Source organism: Schistocerca nitens, chromosome 1 (genome assembly GCF_023898315.1).
Source record: "Schistocerca nitens isolate TAMUIC-IGC-003100 chromosome 1, iqSchNite1.1, whole genome shotgun sequence".
Lineage (NCBI taxonomy): Eukaryota > Metazoa > Arthropoda > Insecta > Orthoptera > Acrididae > Schistocerca > Schistocerca nitens.
In genome coordinates this window covers 267,169,199-267,187,909 of record NC_064614.1, presented here as the reverse complement: position 1 = coordinate 267,187,909, position 18,711 = coordinate 267,169,199, and the positions used below count along the sequence as shown (strand labels likewise).

Sequence of the window (18,711 nt, the reverse complement as noted above, 5' to 3'; positions counted from 1 at the left end):
CCACTACACTTCTAGTAAAAATGGTGTCGGGACAACAGAAAGCGTTATGCGCTCTAAGTTTTCTTTGCCGAGAACACAGTTATAGGAAACACTTGTCTCGATACGCTTGAGAACTTTCTTTTCTCACTGTTGGAGACTGATTCGAACGACTTCATGTACTAACAGGCTGGGACCACCACACTGGCATCTGGAAGTGCGGGAATTTTTAAATCAAAGGATTACTATACGATGGATTGGTTCCACCCACTCTCCCTTCTTTCTCCCGCCCTCCTGCCTCTCCCTTCCACCGGGAGGCAGCCCCCCCCCCACTTCGTCAGTGTGTTTGTGAGTACTTCGCCGATGATCGTCACCAGTGTTTCCGTGCATCAGTGTTTCTCCGCTTTGTGCTACAGTGTTTTCCTCGGTGTCCTCCGACGTTCGTGTCTCCAACTGGATGTCTTCGTCTGTTCTACTGGTGACCACCTTTGTGTACCGTGCCTTCCGTCGAACAAATGGTTCAAATGGCTCTGAGCACTATGGGACTCAACTGTTGTGGTCATCAGTCCCCTAGAACTTAGAACTACTTAAACCTAACTAACCTAAGGACATCACACACACCCATGCCCGAGGCAGGATTCGAACCTGCGACCGCAGCAGCAGCGCGGCTCCGGACTGTAGCGCTTAGAACCGCACGGCCACAGCGGCCGGCCTTCCGTCGAACAGCTTCTAATCTATCATGTAATGTTCATCATGTATTATCATGTTTTTTATGTTCTCTGTCTTCTATGTCTATCTGTTGTATCTACTGGCCGAAGAGCGGCGTATGTAGTCCGTTGCCGGCCTGTCTCTTAGAGGCAGAATGAACTGAGACATTGCGTAACAGCAGTTGAACAAGCTGTAACTCAAGGTATGCTCGCTGCAGTGTGGGAACAATTTGAATACCGCTGTGACATACGCCGTGCATCTCAAGGGTGGCATGTTGAACACCTATGAAAAGGTATGAAAAAAACTTTTTGAGTTTTCTTTTCATCAAGAAACAAAATTCATTGTATGTGTTTATTGGATTAAGTAATAGAGACGTGCCAAATCGGATGATTGTTTTTGATACACCCTGTATTTTCATATACTTTTATTAATTAGGGTTCTGTGCCTCACTTGGTAAAAACTGAACCGATATAGTATAACTTTATCAAAATATCCACGGGTGTGTTGCCGGTCTATAGTGTCCAACGGGCACAATATTTCGGCGATCATACATGTCGCCATCATCAGGTGAACTGACGGACTGAGCTCCTGTGAACGCGCCGGCACGGAGATCCGTACGCTATGGCTGCTCAGAGGGAACTGGGTTCGGTCGCAAAGGATGGGGCCCCTCCACGCCCACACCAACGTGGTGACCAAACCAAAAGTTCTACTGTCACCTCCGTAAACATGTTAGTTTTTGAATCAGGCGTCACAGGATGCGGGCTGTGATGTTATCCATGCGTCTGGGTAAGATTACTCATTAACATGGTCCATCAGGAGATAGAAGTGGTCAAAACGATTGAAGGGTAGCGGTTGTAAGAGCAGAGGAAAAAAAAGTGCCAAGGCCAGCGCCAAGGGAAAAAAACCTCAGCGACAGTAGGACGGGTAGTAAGGGCAGTAGCGGCTTGCTAGCTGCGACAGAGCATGCAAGGTGAGGTAGGGTTAGGGTGAGGTATCGTGCATCGTTACCTATGTGCTGCGTGTTCGTTAGCTGGGTCAGTCCGGGATCTGCGGCTGGGCTCGCTTGAAGTCTCCTGGGCCGGCCGCAGTGGCTTTCTCCCTGTAACATAAGAGTTCGGCGCGGCAACGCATGCGTTGCTGTTACGCCCTCTGCTGCGCCTTGTCGTCAGTGACTTGGTGCAGCTTCATCAGGCTGGTGCAGAACGGCGGCGGTCGGCTACCGTTCAGCGTCCTCCTCTACTGGACGCCGCAGCCCTTCCGTAATGCAGCTTCCATGAGCTCCGCTTGTTCGGAGAGCTGCGCCAATTCAGCGTCGGAGGAAAAGGTATTACCGTTCGCTCGCACTTGTGCGATGAAGGCCGCCCTTTTGGCTTCTCGATCCCTTGCGGGGCCCGGTCCCGCAGCAGTCGGCGTTGCCACCGGTTCCGCTGGGGCGGCGGTTGTCTTCTTTGCGCCTCTCACCTGCGGTGCTGCTGGGGCAACCGCTGAAATAGGCGCGCGAACGTTCTTCTGCGAGGTCGCAGGAGTGTTCGCAGGTACGACTGCGCTGAGGCCTTGGGCGAAGACTGCGCGCAGTTGCCTCAAGGCCTCTTCCTTCTCTGCAGCCACGGCGGCTGCGAAGGCAGCCCTCTCCGCCGCCATGACGGCTTTGAGGGCTGCTGTGGCCTCCTTCACGGCGGTGCCGAGTTCGAGGTCACATCTCTTCACGGGAGAGGGAGCTGCGCCCTGGCTGCCCGTTTCCGAGCGGCCGTCCCTGCCCCTGGCAGGTGGATCTGCTGCTGCGCCGCCCCCGGCACGGTTGCGGCTTGAGAAAGCCGCACAACCGAGACCACCGAGCCAACTGGCGACGTGCGGGCCGCCACACCGGACACAAGTCGGCAGAGCGTTGCTGCCGCGGTCGCAGGCGCGGCTGTCGTGCTCGTGCTCCCCTGAGCACTTGATGCACCGCGCCGCGTTGCGGCAATACTTCGCAACATGGCCCTCGCCCTGGCACCTGAAGCACTGGGGCTGAGGGTCCATGGCGGTCGGGAGAGCCTCCGTCGTAACCGGGAAGCCCAGCAACTTCCGCAAGTCGAAGATGTCGCTCCCGCCGTCGACCGTTTGCACGGTCACGGCATAGAGCGGCGGCGGCCGATTTAAATACCCTCCGCCCACGGCGCGCTCCCTCCGCCGTCCGCGCCCCGCGCCACGGTCGCGCGGTATAACAGATTGCGACGGCGTCTGAGATGACGTCGGTGTGATGGCTCTGTCCGCCGTGGTCGTCACAACTATTCGTTTGCTCGATTTACTCTTGATTAACCCAATCGCTGGTTCCCAAGCCTTGCTAAGATTATAGCCACAGTCACGGTTTATGAGGTTGTCATTGGTGCGAACTATGGAGTATGACCGCACGAGGATTCTGGTACAGACGTCGAGATACTGGGACAGCGTTGTTAGAGAGGCCATCGAAATTCGCACCAATGACGACCTCATAAACCGTGACTGTGGTTATAATCTTAGCAAGGCTTGGGAACCAGCGATTGGGTTAATCAAGAGTAAATCGAGCAAACGAATAGTTGTGACGACCACGGCGGACAGAGCCATCACACCGACGTCATCTCAGACGCCGTCGCAATCTGTTCCACCGCGCGACCGTGGCGCGGGGCGCGGACGGCGGAGGGAGCGCGCCGTGGGCGGAGGGTATTTAAATTGGCCGCCGCCGCGACCGATCCCAGTTCCCTCTGAGCAGCCATAGCGTACGGATCTCCGCGCCGGCACGTTCACAGGAGCTCAGTCCATCAGTTCACCTGATGATGGCGACATGTATGATCGCCGAAATATTGTGCCCGTTGGATACTATAGACCGGCAGCACACCCGTGGATATTTTGATTATCAAATACGCCGGGAGAAACTCAAGAATCACATAGTATAACTTTGTTCCCCCTCTGTCTATCTGTATGCCTGTTTGTCGGTCTATTAAGATTCTTTTTTCTCAGGAACGTGTAGAGGTATCAGTTTCAAATTCATATCACATACTACGAGCTGTGGCTCCTTGGCGGTGTCAAAAACTTAAACTCCTAAGTCAGTGCAAGCAAAAGAAAGGGTCATTTATGTCACATTTATACTCACAAACTCACTCATCAAAACCTATAGGGTACATCCCGTTGACTTAGAAGGATAAAATTTGACAAGAAACAAGTTTACACAGCACAAGTAAAGGAAAAAATGTCCGAAAGATGTTAATTTTATATTATATCACATAATCCATTTTGCCGTTTGATCACCGTCTGTCTGCCTGTACGTTTATTAAGAACCCTTCTTCTCAGGATCGGGTAGAGGAGTCAAGTTGAAATTTATCTCAAATGCTAAGAGCTACCGTCTCTTGCCTGAGTAAACAATTTAGTCTTCTAAGTCAATGCACTCAAAAGATACGGCCATATATGTCAAGTATTTCGATACTCGCAAACTCACTAAGCAAAACCTGTAGATTAAGTGTTTATACACATGTAGCATCTGCTCGTTTAGGGGTTAAGCGCGTGCTTGGAATCCAAGAGGACGCGGTATCCAATCTTGTTCGAATCACGGGCTTGTCAGTCTTCGTTTTAACCCTGCCTTCACCTCTCAACAATGTGAGGAGTCGCCACATTAAACTGTCGGTCTCATTTTCCCAGTTGTATAACTGGGGTAGGTTAGGGACTCGCAAATCGCCAAAGTAGTGTCCAGTTCAAAGATTTGCACCAGGCCACCGAGCCATACGAAATTATTATTATTATCTGTATTCGTAATTCAGTTTATACGGAATCGTCAGTTCTTGAGTCCTGCTCGCACCTGCCCGGCTTTTATTTATCTATTTTTTTTCTACTTCATCCTCATCACATTACAACTTTCTTTCTTACCACTAGATAGGTTTATAACGTCCAAAAATGTTAAATTAAGTATTTATTAATAATGAAACATGGCGTTTATTTCCCGTTTAATAGAAAGACAGACTACTGTCGAGACAGTAGGAACGCTCGCTCACCAACCATGCAGTTGCACCGAGTGAGGTGGCGCAGTGGTCAGGACGCTGGATTCGCATTCGGGAGGACGGCGCTTCAAACCTACGTCCGGCCATCCTGATTTAGGTTTATCGTGATTTCTCTAAATAGCTTCAGAATATGTCAGGATGGTTCCTTTGAAAGGGCACGGCCTTTGCCATCCTTTTCTAATCCGATGGGACCGATGACCTCGCTGTTTGGTCCTCTCCCCAAAATCAACCAACCAACATACAGCTGCCACACGCTCCAACCTATTCCACGCCATATACAGACACGTGAAGCTGTTACTAGCATTGAGACGAGAGGGGAATACCTTTTTGCTATGATCTTACTTCAAATGTCTACAATACATGACATGGTCAAGTCTGTGAAACAGGGATCTCTATTTTGAATATTAAAGTTTTTATTGATCTAGATCGTAAGTTTATACAATGACATAAATTTGCGACCTAGACGAATCAAGATTCTTTTCTCAAAGCCGTGAACGACCTCTTCTCCAACCGCCCCTTTCCCAGAAGTGGTCATTATTCATGTACTGATAAACTTAAAATATGAGGGTGCGTTTGTGCTAAGCAAGATCAAGGGTGCATAATACATGGGGTAATTTTAGTGGAGTTGGTGACATATCGAATACCCATACGACTAGCAGTTATCACTTATCTAATCCTATGAAAGGCAGTTGCCTTACAGGTACAGTTTTTATTTTTTTTATGTATATCTCATGACCCGTCTCCGTGGTCGAGATCGCTGTCGACGCTTGTGGCGCTCGACTGCAGGTAAGAATATTTAAATACCGGTGATGGATTTTTGGTTGCTAGTATTTGGGCGGCAAGAGGAGGAGACGTGGTGGCGTGGAGTCTCTGATCACCAGTCTTTGCACCAATGTCCTAGGTTCAGTTCCGGACCTCTCCGCAGTGTCTATATCTACATCACATCTACATTTATACTCCGCAAGCCACCCAAAAGTGTGTGGCGGAGGGCACTTTACGTGCCACTGTCATTACCTCCCTTTCCTGTTCCAGTCGCCTATGGTTCGCGGGAAGAACGACTGTCTGAAAGCCTCCGTGCGCGCTCGAATCTCTCTAATTTTACGTTCGTGATCTCCTCGGGAGGTATAAGTAGGGGCAAGCAATATATTCGATACCTCGTCCAGAAACGCACCCTCTCGAAACCTGGACAGCAAGCTCACCGCGATGCAGAGCGCCTCTCTTACAGAGTCTGCCACTTGAGTTTGCTAAACATCTCGATAACGCTATCACGCTTACCAAATAAGCCTGTGTCGAAACGCTCCGCTCTTCTTTGGATCTTCTCTGTCAATCCGACCTGGTACGGATCCCACACTGATGAGCAATACTCAAGTATAGGTCGAACGAGTGTTTTGTAAGCCACCTCCTTTGTTGATGGACTACATTTTCTAAGGACTCTCCCAATGAATCTCAACCTGGCACCCGCCTTACCAACAATTAATTTGGTATGATCATTCCACTTCAAATCGCTCCGCACGCATACTCCCAGATATTTTACAGAAGTAACTGCTATCAGTGTTTGTTCCGCTATCATATAATCATACAATAAAGGTTCCTTCTTTCTATGTATTCGCAATACATTACATTTGCCTATGTTAAGGGTCAGTTGCCACTCCTTGCACCAGGTGCCTATTCGCTGCAGATCTTCCTGCATTTCGCTGCAGATTTCTAATGCTGCAACTTCTCTGTATACTACAGCATCGTCCGCGAAAAGCCGCATGGAACTTCCGACACTATTTACTAAGTCATTTATATATTGTGAAAATAAATGGTCCTATGACACTCCCCTGTGGCACGCCAGAGGTTACTTTAACGTCTGTAGACGTCTCTCCATTGAGAACAACATGCTGTGTTCTGTTTGCTAAAAACTCTTCAATCCAGCCACACAGCTGGTCTGATATTCCGTAGGCTCTTACTTTGTTTATCAGGTGACAGTGCGGAACTGTATCGAACGCCTTCCGGAAGTCAAGGAAAATGGCATCTACCTGGGAACCTGTATCTAATATTTTCTGGGTCTCATGAACAAATAAAGCGAGTTGGGTCTCACACGATCGCTGTTTCCGGAATCCATGTTGATTCCTACAGAGTAGATTCTGGGTCTCCTGAAATGACATGATACGCGAGCAAAAAACATGTTCTAAAATTCTACAACAGATCGATGTCAGAGATATAGGCCTATAGTTTTGCGCATCTGCTCGACGACCCTTCTTGATAACTGGAACTACCTGTGCTCTTTTCCAATCATTTGGAACCTTCCTTTCCTCTAGAGACTTGCGGTTCACGGCTGTTAGAAGGGGGGCAAGTTCTTTCGTGTACTCTGTGTCTCATGAAGTGAGGGCGTGCGACATTGTTGATGATGATACGTCTATCGCATTTGGACCATTATCTCGGCTGCCCCCTACTTATTACTCGAGCTGGCCATGTACCGGCTCTGAACTTCGTTCTCTGCCTTCTTTCATCATCTTCATCATCATACAACACAAACAAGAAGCCACGCTATACAAATATCCATTACAGTCACTTACACTCCTGCTGAACTGGTGCTACCAAACCTAAGAGTCCCAATAAACAAGTTTACTGTCATTATGTGCTGTTTCAAATTACAAAATATTTTGAACTCTCACTATTAATAAAAAACTAGAGCTGTGTTAAAATACGGTGCAGCTTTTGTTAGTGTGGGAATTAAGTAATTATTATTCGTTTCTATTTGTTTTCGCAGATTTCAAGAAGGTGAACAGTTCTCTATGCGGCACTGGTACAACGTACATAACTGTTTGTCCAGACTTTGCCCGAAACCATGGTGAGTGCACGACAGAGGTATAATAACATGAATTCTGTCTTACTGAATGATGCTTTTGTTTTCAACTGTACATGTATACTCCCCGCTAGGCAATGAAGATACAAAGCCAGAGGATCCCGATGATGGAATCGCCGTGATACGGATAGACCTCGGACAAGGAGACGGTGATGTTTACAACGAGGTCCCGCCTGTCTTCGGGGAGCCTCTTCCGGTCCCACTGCCGCTGCTGTCCATGGGCAGCGACCTGCTGCGTCGCCTCGTGATGTCCGGACCGCCGGAGCCGCCCCCTCCACCGCCGGAGGGGCTCACGCTCGTCACAGCGGACGTCAAGGTAGCGCACTACTTGCTCAGCTGTCAGAGGCTCTTCGTGCATCTTTAGTAAGAAAATTAAGCAATTATTTTAAAAAATTTGAAAAAAGTAGCTCGAGCAGCACTTATGCAGGGAAATACACTCATGCTCATAAATTAAGGATAACTGCAGAATGTGGTGCCACACAACGTGGCACTACACAAAACTGGCGCTAATAGCATAGGCGCATAGGTAACACACACGATACAGATCTGTAAGTCACGGTATTGGTGATAAGTTGAGAAAACCGTCGCGAAACACATGTGCTACAAATCGCCACTGTTTCCTGCTCATGTACCGCGACATCGATATGGGATATGGTCACCATGCACACGTACACAGGCCACAAAACGGGTTGGCATACTCTGTATCAGATGGTCGAGCAGCTGCTGGGGTATAGCCTCCCATTCTTGCACCAGTGCCTGTCGGAGCTCCTGAAGTGTCCTAGGGGTTTGAAGACGTGCAGCGATACGTCGACCGAGAGCATCCCAGACGTGCTCGATGGGGTTTAGGTCTGGAGAACAGGCAGGCAACTCCATTCGCCTGATCTGTTTCAAGGTACTCCTCCACGATGGCAGATAGGGGGGGGGGGGGGGGGCGTGCGTTATCACCCATCAGGAGGAAGGTGGGACCCACTGCACCCCTGAAAAGCCGGACATACTGGTGAGCTCCCGATACTCCTGACCTGTTACAGTTCCTCTGTCAAAGACATGCAGGGGTGTACGTGCACCAATCATTATCCCACCGCACACCGTCAAATCAAATACAGGCCCCTTTCAAGGACATTAAGGGGTTGGTATCTGGTTCATGCCAGATGAAAACCTGGTGAGAATCACTGTTCAGACTATACCTGGACTCGTCGGTGAACATAACCTGGGACCACTGTTCCAATTACCATGTACTGTGTTCTCGACACCAGGCTTTACGGGCTCTCCTGTGACCAGGGGATCAGTGGAATGAACCTTGAAGGTCTCCGGGTGAATAAACCATGTCTGTTCAGTCGTCTGTAGACTGTCTGTCTTCAGACAACTGTTCCAGTGGCTGCGGTAAGGTCCCAAGCAAGGCTACCTGCAGTCCTCCGTGGCCGTCTGCGAGCACTGATGATGAGATATCGGTCTTCTTGTTGTGCTGTACACTGTGGACGTCCCGTACTGTAGCGCCTGAATACGTTTCCTGTCTGCTGGAATCGTTGCCATAATCTTGAGACCACACTTTGTGGCACACGGAAGGCCCGTGCTACGACCTGCTCTGTTTGACCAGCCTCCAGTCGCCTTAGTATTGTACCCCTCGCAACGTCATCAATATATGTTCTTTGAGCCATTTTCAACACACAGTCACCATTAGCACGTCTGAAAATGTCTGACACTTAGTCGCTGCACCGTACCCTGACATGCAACAACACACCTCTGCGTATGTGGACTGCTGCCAGCGCCGCCCTGCGACGACTGCAGGTCAAATGCACCGCATGGTCGTACCCTGAGGTGATTTAAACCCGCAACCGCCTACCAGAATGTTGTTTCACCATGTATCATCATTATCCTTGATTTATGAGCATGGGTGTATAAGCAGATTCACATGAAATTCGAATGTATTGTAACATAGTAAGTTATGTGAGTTATTAAACTGTTTTAAGTTAGTTATGTAAGTTATTAAACTGACTGTTACTGACGTATTACTCCCATTTCATATATGTTCATTGGTACACTATTAGTTAATTCGAGGTTCCATACGTATTTGATCAAAGGTATCCGGACAGCCCTACAACGTGGAATTGACCACTAGATATCAGAAGAGGCGGGCCCGCCATTATAAAACCAGATGAGGAGTACCGTATTGTCAGTGTAGTAGTAGTGACAGCAGAATGAGTCAGTCACAAGAGCTCACTCGGTAACTTCAGATATGATTATTGGATGTCACCTGACTCACATATCCGTCAGGAACATTTCAGCCCTTCTAAATCTCCCCATCTTGACTGTTCTTGATGTGACTGAAGTGTGAATGCGAAGTAACCACCACAGTTAACCCGGTACCAGGCAGACCACTCGTACTGACGGGCAGGAACAGTCGAAGGTGAGTGTACGAGGGTTGCCTAGAAAGCAATGCACCGCATTTTTTTTCCAACAATTATTTATTGAACATAATGAGAATTACATACACGAAAGAATGGTGTTATATCTACACACCCTATTTTTCCCCGTATACTGCATCCCGTTATATGGCCTTACTCCAGGGCGAAACAAGGGCGTGTATGCCCTGTCGGTTGCAATCCTTGTCCTGGTGGTGGAGCCAGTGTTTCACTGTGTGAATCACCTCCTCGTCGTCCTCAAAATGTCTTCCACGAATGGCATCCTTTAATTGCCCAAACAAGTACTCGCTGCAACATGTCAGGTGTGTCAGCCGTGGATGACCCCCCGACCGCTGCAAATCGTGGAGCTCCGCCTTCTGATGACCTCTCCATCAGTTCCCAGCAATTAACTGTTCTTCTGTCAACAGTAGATGATCCATAGACCTTGCACAAGCGTTTCTGAATATTCCCCACAGTTTCTTTCTCTGCAGTGAGAAATTCAACGACGGCACGTTGCTTGTAACGTACATCACCTACAGGCGCCATTTTGAAACGGTTCTGCAGCAACGCTATCTGTCGTAAGTAACGGAAACTTGGCGCGCTCACTCAGGAGACTACAAATAATACATACGTACTGTTTCGCATTCGTAGCATTGTTTTCAGCTGAGAAAGAAATGAGGTGTATTACCTTCGGGGCAAAAAAATGGCATGGAATCAGCGAAAGGAATCACTCGTCTGTTCCAAAGTTCTATCAGGTAGTCACCCAACGCAAGAACTGTGGGTGCAGAGTTGAAGACAATGGGGTACAATGGTCCAGCAGCTCCTCATAAGCTACACATTTCTGTAGTCATATCTTGAGTTGGTGCAAAGAGCGCCGCCACTGAACACTGGGTGACTGGAAACACGTCAATGGAGCGAGGAATTGCGATACACCCCATTGTAATCCAATGGAACGATTTGGGTTTTTCGAATTCCTGGAGAAGGTGGTGTTACGGTATGGTGGTTAGGATATGATCTACTTATTGAGTTTAGGTGAACACTTAATGAGGAAGATAAACAGGTTAGTTAGTTAGTTTCCTGTTTCATCAGTCATTTCGCACGATAAATCTTAATTATGTGGAAGGAATCATTTTGCATTCACATCCCTTCTATTTTCAGTTACTTAAATAGGAATTTTTGGACTGATGTGAAATTATAAGTGACTGATACTACCTCTACACCACTTTTCCTGCCAGATTCATTTGGGAAATTCAACTAAAATTAACAGGAATTAATACACCCCTGTTCCTGTCTCACTGCACGATAAAACATGAGAATATTTCTTGAAACTATATCAGTTATCCAGTGAGGTAACCTGTACCAAGTAAAAATAACAATACATTGTCCATTATTAACTCAGATACAAATGATTCGGTATCTTGCTGTATACAGAATTGTCCCGTTTCTGTATTTTTAAATTTCTCCTTTATCCAGTCTGGACGTATGTGAGTATGTAGTTAATTGATAAGCAATTACTTTAAGATACTCTGTTCTCACGCTAATATGGTGCTCAAACAACAACAGTTTCATTCAAACTACTGACACATTCCAAGAAAACGAAGAATTTACTTACTTTACTTTTAAATCCGCCCCCCCCCCCCCCCCAAATATTCTGTGATGTAATTTGATTTTCTGTTTCCCTGATCTTTTATCCGACGGCTTGGTTGTCTCCGTGAATTTAATTTCCTCTAACCCAGGGGCGGGCAAACGTTGCACGCGGCTCATGAGCGCACAGCGCTGCACTTGTGCTGCTCGCGTGCAATCGTCGACTGGGGCAGTTGGCGACAGCCGGCAGGTTGCGGCAGTGTAGTGCCAGGCTAAGCTGCGGACGTTGATGCGAAGCGAGCACTATGTAGTGAACGTTGTATTTCAAGAAACGGAGAAGTGGAGATTTGCTATCTTTTAAAAAGTAATGGGAGAATCATTTTTTCTTTGTGCAAATACTAGAAAATTCGAAATGTTTAATATGTGACAGCATTCTCGCTGGTCAACGGAAGTTTAGTATTGAAGGCCATTATAATAAATTTCACAAGGACGAGTACAATTTATTGTCGGATTCTGAGCGGATGGGGAATTGACTGAGCTTAAGAAGAACGATCTGACGATACCAGATGAATCTGTCGTAGTTGGCTGGCCGCAGTGGCCGAGCGGTTCTAGGCACTACAGTCTGGAACCGCGCGACCGCTATGGTCGCAGGTTCGAATCCTGCCTCGGGCATGGATGTGTGTGATGTCCTTAGGTTAGTTAGGTTTAAGTAGTTCTAGGTTCTAGGGGACTGATGACCACAGCAATTAAGTCCCATAGTGCTCAGAGCCATTTGAATTTGTCGTAGTTGCTGTTGTCACGAGAGATCTGCGACTTTCTCTCGTCATGTCTCTCATCTAACTGATTGAAAATTTTATGGAGCACTGTTTTCAAGTTTTCAGGACGACAACAATAATAACCCAGCGGTATGTGCAAGTTATAAGACTGCGCTTAATATAGCGAGAGCTGGAAAACCATTTGCTGAATTAATAAGTCTCGGTTAAGAGCAAACATCAGTGATGAAAATTTACGTAACTGTTTGTGTTTGTCTGTATATAGAAATTTTGTTCCAGATATAAACGTATTGTAAACTCCACCTGTGATAATTAAATAAAACGTATCGTAAGTAATAGGTACTCTTTCAAACCATGATTTCCTTCAAGCACTGCTACTAACCTTATTCATTCACTCAATGAAGCAAGCTAGGAAAGAAAACGCATTGCAGAGAAAGGAGTGGACAGAAGGTATGGTGGGGATGGGAGATAAGCGGGTGGGCAGCTTGCCCCTGTGTGCACGCGGAACACCTGTTAACTGCACGCGTGCAAGTGCACCGCACATGTGCAGCATTCCTGCCCGCCCCTGCTCTAACCTCTCTGTGTGAATTCTTAATTTAGCCTAATACAGTTTCTTATTCCATGTCAGGGGAGCAGCGGATTCCGTCCCTCTTCTAAGAAGAACTGGTCATTCTTTGCTACACGTAACCAGATACTATCATGCAGAATATGGCGTGTGGAACTTGCAGGGCAATATCTTGTGCTGTGAAACCTCCGTCATGTAGCAGCTGGTGTCTAGATTGTTCTCGCTATGTAGGAGTTCAGACAGCAGATTCTGTGGAAGGGGCGGAAAACCATCATCATTATGTCGTTCAACAATTCAAGCTGCCAAACTGCGATGTACGCTGTTAGGTGCAACTCTCATTGCTGTCATTTCAGTAGAACGGGCTGAAGCGCGCCTATGACGGAAGCGCTACGTTTTGCCACTTTGTACAACAGCGATGGCGTTCACATGCCACAGCATTTTGAGGCGTTTGCGATGTGTGTATGCATGCTGCAAGTTTAACCTACTATAATTGATGCTGAAACGTCGACAAAGACGTCTAGAAACAACAACGCAGTACCCCACTTTCTGGGCAATCATTGCTATGTACGTCGCTATGACCATTCGAACCAGGTTGTGTTCAGTTAGTACGGCGATCACCCTACGTGATTCTTCTATCGATTTATTAATTTCCAGCATCCTGGAGTTGCTTGGGTCAGCAACTTCTGTTAATCAGTAGAACGAAAAACCAGTCCAAGTTGCAAATTTTTAATTTTTATTCATTCAATGACTATTTTCGGTGTGGGCCCCCTTTTCAAATCGTCATAACATACTCGAAAATGGCATTTCCGAAGGTTTCAAAAATGGGCAGTGAACATTTACAGTGCATACAATGCAGGGGCTCGCTTCAAATGAAAGAAATATTGCAAAATGGTTTCTCGCAGACTGAGCATTCTGCCCGGTTAGAACTCAAATTTTGGTATTGCGACCCCTGATGAGGATGAGGCACACTGGTACATCTGTTGCAAGATATTCGTTCGATAGTTTACAGGCATACGCAAAAACCATATTCCTTAAATTTTAATAACTTATTGCTGATATACTGTTCTCCGTTCATTTGTTGCAACTTTTTGTAAATAGTTCATGTGTTTCTCTGGGCACCGAAGATACAAAGTCACTCTAAAGAAGACTGTGTCTGCGTCAGTCTACGGAGATAGTGTCTTTTTCTCTTGTGCAATAGGACGCGATTTGTCCCATAAGATGTCAACGTTCGCTTGCTCATGGCGTCGTTAGTCGCCGTCGATGGTATCGCTTGCGATCGGTACCGACTTAGGCACACTTCAAATGTCGATTCGGTTATCGAGCTTACGCTGTGTACACATACACAGAAACACTTACTCATACACTAGTATTTAACATTTTTTGTCTGATAATTAGATTAAAAATTGTTCCCACCTCTCGTTGTGGCCTAAGTTTTCAGTTGCAAGGCAACTGCCAGACTTGGAAATCAGCTGCTAAAAATTCTGTCCTCTCTACCAGCTTGTCTGGTGAGCACACCGCGCATACGACTCCAGCTTGAATTTACACTCGATTTTCATCTCTTTTTCGAAACCTATCTTTTTGAAACGTTTTCACCGCTGTGAATCATGGCGTTTAAGGCATTCAACAGCTGATTCACAGTTCACCGTGTAAACACAATGCGGCCATCTGATGACGAAAAAAAACGTTCGAAACCCGCAAAGGCAAGAAAAATAAATGTGTCAAAGAAAAACGTCATCAAATTAGTAACAGAAAGCTATAATAAACAACAAACTCACCCAATGACAAAAGAGCTTTAAAAAATTACACCTTTCCCGGAGACATTGCCTCTAACCTTGATAATGGCCTCGCGTCAGGGAAGAATATGCTCCATAAATTTCTACAGATAGGGCCACCAAATTGTGATGATTCTAATAACTACGTTTCACTCCTGTTCCAGATAATCCCAGTCGGTTTAGCTGGCCGGTCGACGTACCATAGGGTGTCTAATTGTCTGAAATCAGGGACTTGTGCGTGTGGCCCTGTGAACACGGCCCTTGTCTCTTGGATGACTGCAGTGTCCACAGCACACTCGTCATGAATATCTAGAAGGAAGAGCAACACTTTATAACACTCCTATCTTATTGCAGCAATTACGGTATAACGCAACGGAGCAGGGTTACCCTCTGAGAGGAATTTTGTTACGTTGACCGTGTTATACCTAACGGAGGTGGCGTATCGGAAGCGAAAGTCAGAAATACGTAATTATTCAAACAGTAATTAATAATGTTTTACCTAGCTACACTGTTTAAAGAATAAGGAAGACGGTCGCCAGCCTAATTAGGCAAGAGAAAGATTAACGTACTTGTTGAAGAAAGTAGGTATGAGTAATTTTATCGGATAACACAACCTATATTTTACCACACGCGAGTGCAATGAACTCTGACACCTGCATATGTTAACGTTATAGTTGGAACTAACAGAGCAGCATAAACTATTTGCATAAATATAACAAATAACGAAACCCACTATTACTTTCAGTGCTTATTCAAACTGAATGATCTTTATAACGTTACTATTACTATTCACTGCAGAATCATTAACTGGACATAGGTTAAGTCTCTCTCAGCTAAATATTTTACTATTTAAAATGAAAGTTAATTGGAATCCACTAACCAATTGCTTCTCACTATCTTTTGAATAAAGAAATTATGGTTTTCGTAAATACGAGGTGCATTCAAGTTCTAGGGCCTCCGATTTTTTTTCTAATTAACTACTCACCCGAAATCGATGAAACTCGCGTTACTTCTCGACGTAATCGCCCTGCAGACGATCACATTTTTCACAACGCTAACGCCATGATTCCATGGCAGCGGCGAAGGCGTCTTTAGGAGTCTGTTTTGACCACTGGAAAATCGCTGAGGCAATAGCAGCACGGCTGGTGAATGTGCGGCCACGGAGAGTGTCTTTCATTGTTGGAAAAAGCCAAAAGTCACTAGGAGCCAGGTCAGGTGAGTAGGGAGCATGAGGAATCACTTCAAAGTTGTTATCACGAAGAAACTGTTGCGTAACGTTAGCTCGATGTGCGGGTGCGTTGTCTTGGTGAAACAGCACACACGCAGCCCTTCCCGGACGTTTTTGTTGCAGTGCTGGAAGGAATTTGTTCTGCAAAACGTTTTCGTAGGATGCACCTGTTACCGTAGTGCCGTTTGGAACGCAATGGGTAAGGATTACGCCCTCGCTGTCCCAGAACATGGACACCATCATTTCTTCAGCACTGGCGGTTACCCGAAATTTTTTTGATGGCGGTGAATCTGTGTGCTTCCATTGAGCTGACTGGCGCTTTGTTTCTGGATTGAAAAATGGCATCCACGTCTCATCCATTGTCACAACCGACGAAAAGAAAATCCCATTCATGCTGTCGTTGCGCGTCAACATTGCTTAACAACATGTCACATGGGCAGCCATGTGGTCGTCTGTCAGCATTCGTGGCACCCACCTGGAGGACACTTTTCGCATTTTCAGGTCGTCATGCAGGATTGTGTGCACAGAACAGAAATGCCAACTTTGGAGGCGATCTGTTCAACAGTCATTCGGCGATCCCCCAAAACAATTCTCTCCACTTTCTCGATCATGTCGTCAGACCGGCTTGTGCGAGCCCCAGGTTGTTTCGCTTTGTTGTCACACGATGTTCTGCCTTCATTAAACTGTCGCATCCACGAACGCACTTTCGACACATCCATAACTCCATCACCACATGTCTCCTTCAAGTGTCGATGAATTTCAATTGGTTTCACACCACGCAAATTCAGAAAACGAATGACTGCACACTGTTCAAGTAAGGAAAACGTCGTCATTTTAAGTATTTAAAACAGTTCTCATTCTTGCCGTTGGCGGTAAAATTCCATCTGCCGTACGGTGCTGCCATCTCTGGGACGTATTGACAATGAACGCGGCCTCATTTTAAAACAATGCGCATGTTTCTATCTCTTTCCAGTCCGGAGAAAAAAAATCGGAAGCCTTAGAACTTGAATGCACCTCGTAGTGGTCTTCCCATTACTTGTTACCTAGCATTAGCACAATAGGCAAACTGTGGTTTCTGTTATACTATTAATATGCCCTTCCAATACACAAGAGAGACAAACACTTAGCAATCATGAACATATAATTTTCTACTATTGCAGTTTTCCACTTTTACTACAGTGAAACACAATGTTGACGAATTTGCAAGAAACTGACTCACCTTTTAAAATTTACTACCAGTAGCACTATGATCATTAATCAAGCAAAACTTCATAAGCCTCAATTTTAAGAACTTTAATTTATAAAAGAAACAGAAAATTGTCTTTATTACCACAGCCTTCTACTTTCAAGTAAATGATTAAATAGGTGACTTTGAAACTTCACAAAACTACATTTACTGCCTCCCACAATTTCACTAAATCCACAGTAAATCTGAATATTCCCTTCTCATCAAAGATCAAACAACATTATGTAATTAACTGTCTAACTTTGGGGCTTTCATTTTTTCCACAAAATAGGACACTCGGTAATCATAGTTCAAATGGAGAGGAACCTGAGAGGTGTTGTGATAGGGAAAATATCAAGGTAGGTACATGAATTCAGTTACAATTTACCTTATATTTGTGCACACTAAATCACCCAATAAGCTGATCCTTCACTGTACATTATTATAGTACTCCTTTACAGTGATTGCGCAATGTGGTGGCAACTGCATGTTGGTAGGCGGATTTGCAGACAAAACTACTGGACTCTGGCCCTTCTTGGTGGCGATGATGGATACCAATTCCAGAATCGTTCCAGCTATTTATCCATCCATCCGAGGCATTGGAAAGTGGCAGAAAAAGCCTCTCTCGGAACTAGCACAATATACAACTTTAACATGGCAGTGCACAGTTTGGTAGCTCGTCCCCGACTGACTCTTCGTTCCAACTTTTCTACCTAGGCCAACCACAATTTGCGCGCGCTACACAGTTCCGTTCCCGAGGGGAACCACAACACCTTTTATATACTAAAGAACTAAGAACCCTAAGTGAGGATCAGCAATTTACATAACAGCAAACAAACATTTTAAATAACACAGAACCTTTGCAGATATTGACATTTCTATAAAAAATTATTTAAACAAATTCCGAATATATACAGTAAGTTTTGTCTCCGTCCAAATGGGACAAAGCATTTAAATGACAGATACACTACATTGCATAGAATCAATTCATGACATCAAAGCTTTAAACAAAGAAAGGAGTACACAATTTTGTGTTATCAATTCAAACGCATTTACAGATACTCAATGATGTAACATTAAATGAAACAAAATGCAAAATAAATCAGTAGAGTATTAGAGCTATGGTGTTACAACTTGGTCACAAGGAAATAAACATCGTGGTTCACTTTCACGGTAATCTGAATGAGTCAACCCAGGTCATGGTTCGAGTAAAAATTGGGAATGAGATGACTGTGAACGGTACAATTGGAAGAGCAGTGACACAAGGCTACTGTCTCTCCTCAATAATGTTTAATATATATTTGCAATATATTCTTCAGAAGCGTTTGAAAATAGAGAAATGCTGGTTGGTGGTAGGAGGATAGAATGTATTCGATTTGCGGATGATAAGGCATTGTTGGCAGAGATCGAAAGAACTACCACTAGAATGTTAAAAGAATTAAATAAGACTAGTGAAGAATTCGGAATGAGAATTAATAAGAAAAGAACAAAATGTACGGTGATAAATGTTATAAAATTAAGAACAAGTATAAACTTAGGATAGGAAGACAGAGAACAAGGTAGTGCTTTCAAATGTCTGGGAAGCATATTTAGCACGACATGAGATGTAATAAGAAGATGAAA

At 45.5% G+C, this 18,711-nt stretch overlaps 1 protein-coding gene across 1 annotated transcript in view; it reads left to right on the top strand.

The window, feature by feature from the left end:
• LOC126247904 (protein diaphanous homolog 1-like) overlaps positions 1–18,711 on the top strand; it is a 61,648-nt gene that overhangs the window by 33,542 nt on the left and 9,395 nt on the right. Inside the window, exons 3-4 of the mRNA XM_049948518.1 lie at positions 7,447–7,527; positions 7,617–7,858. Coding sequence (XP_049804475.1) covers positions 7,447–7,527; positions 7,617–7,858 — 323 coding nt within the window. The remainder of the gene's footprint in view (positions 1–7,446; positions 7,528–7,616; positions 7,859–18,711) is intronic.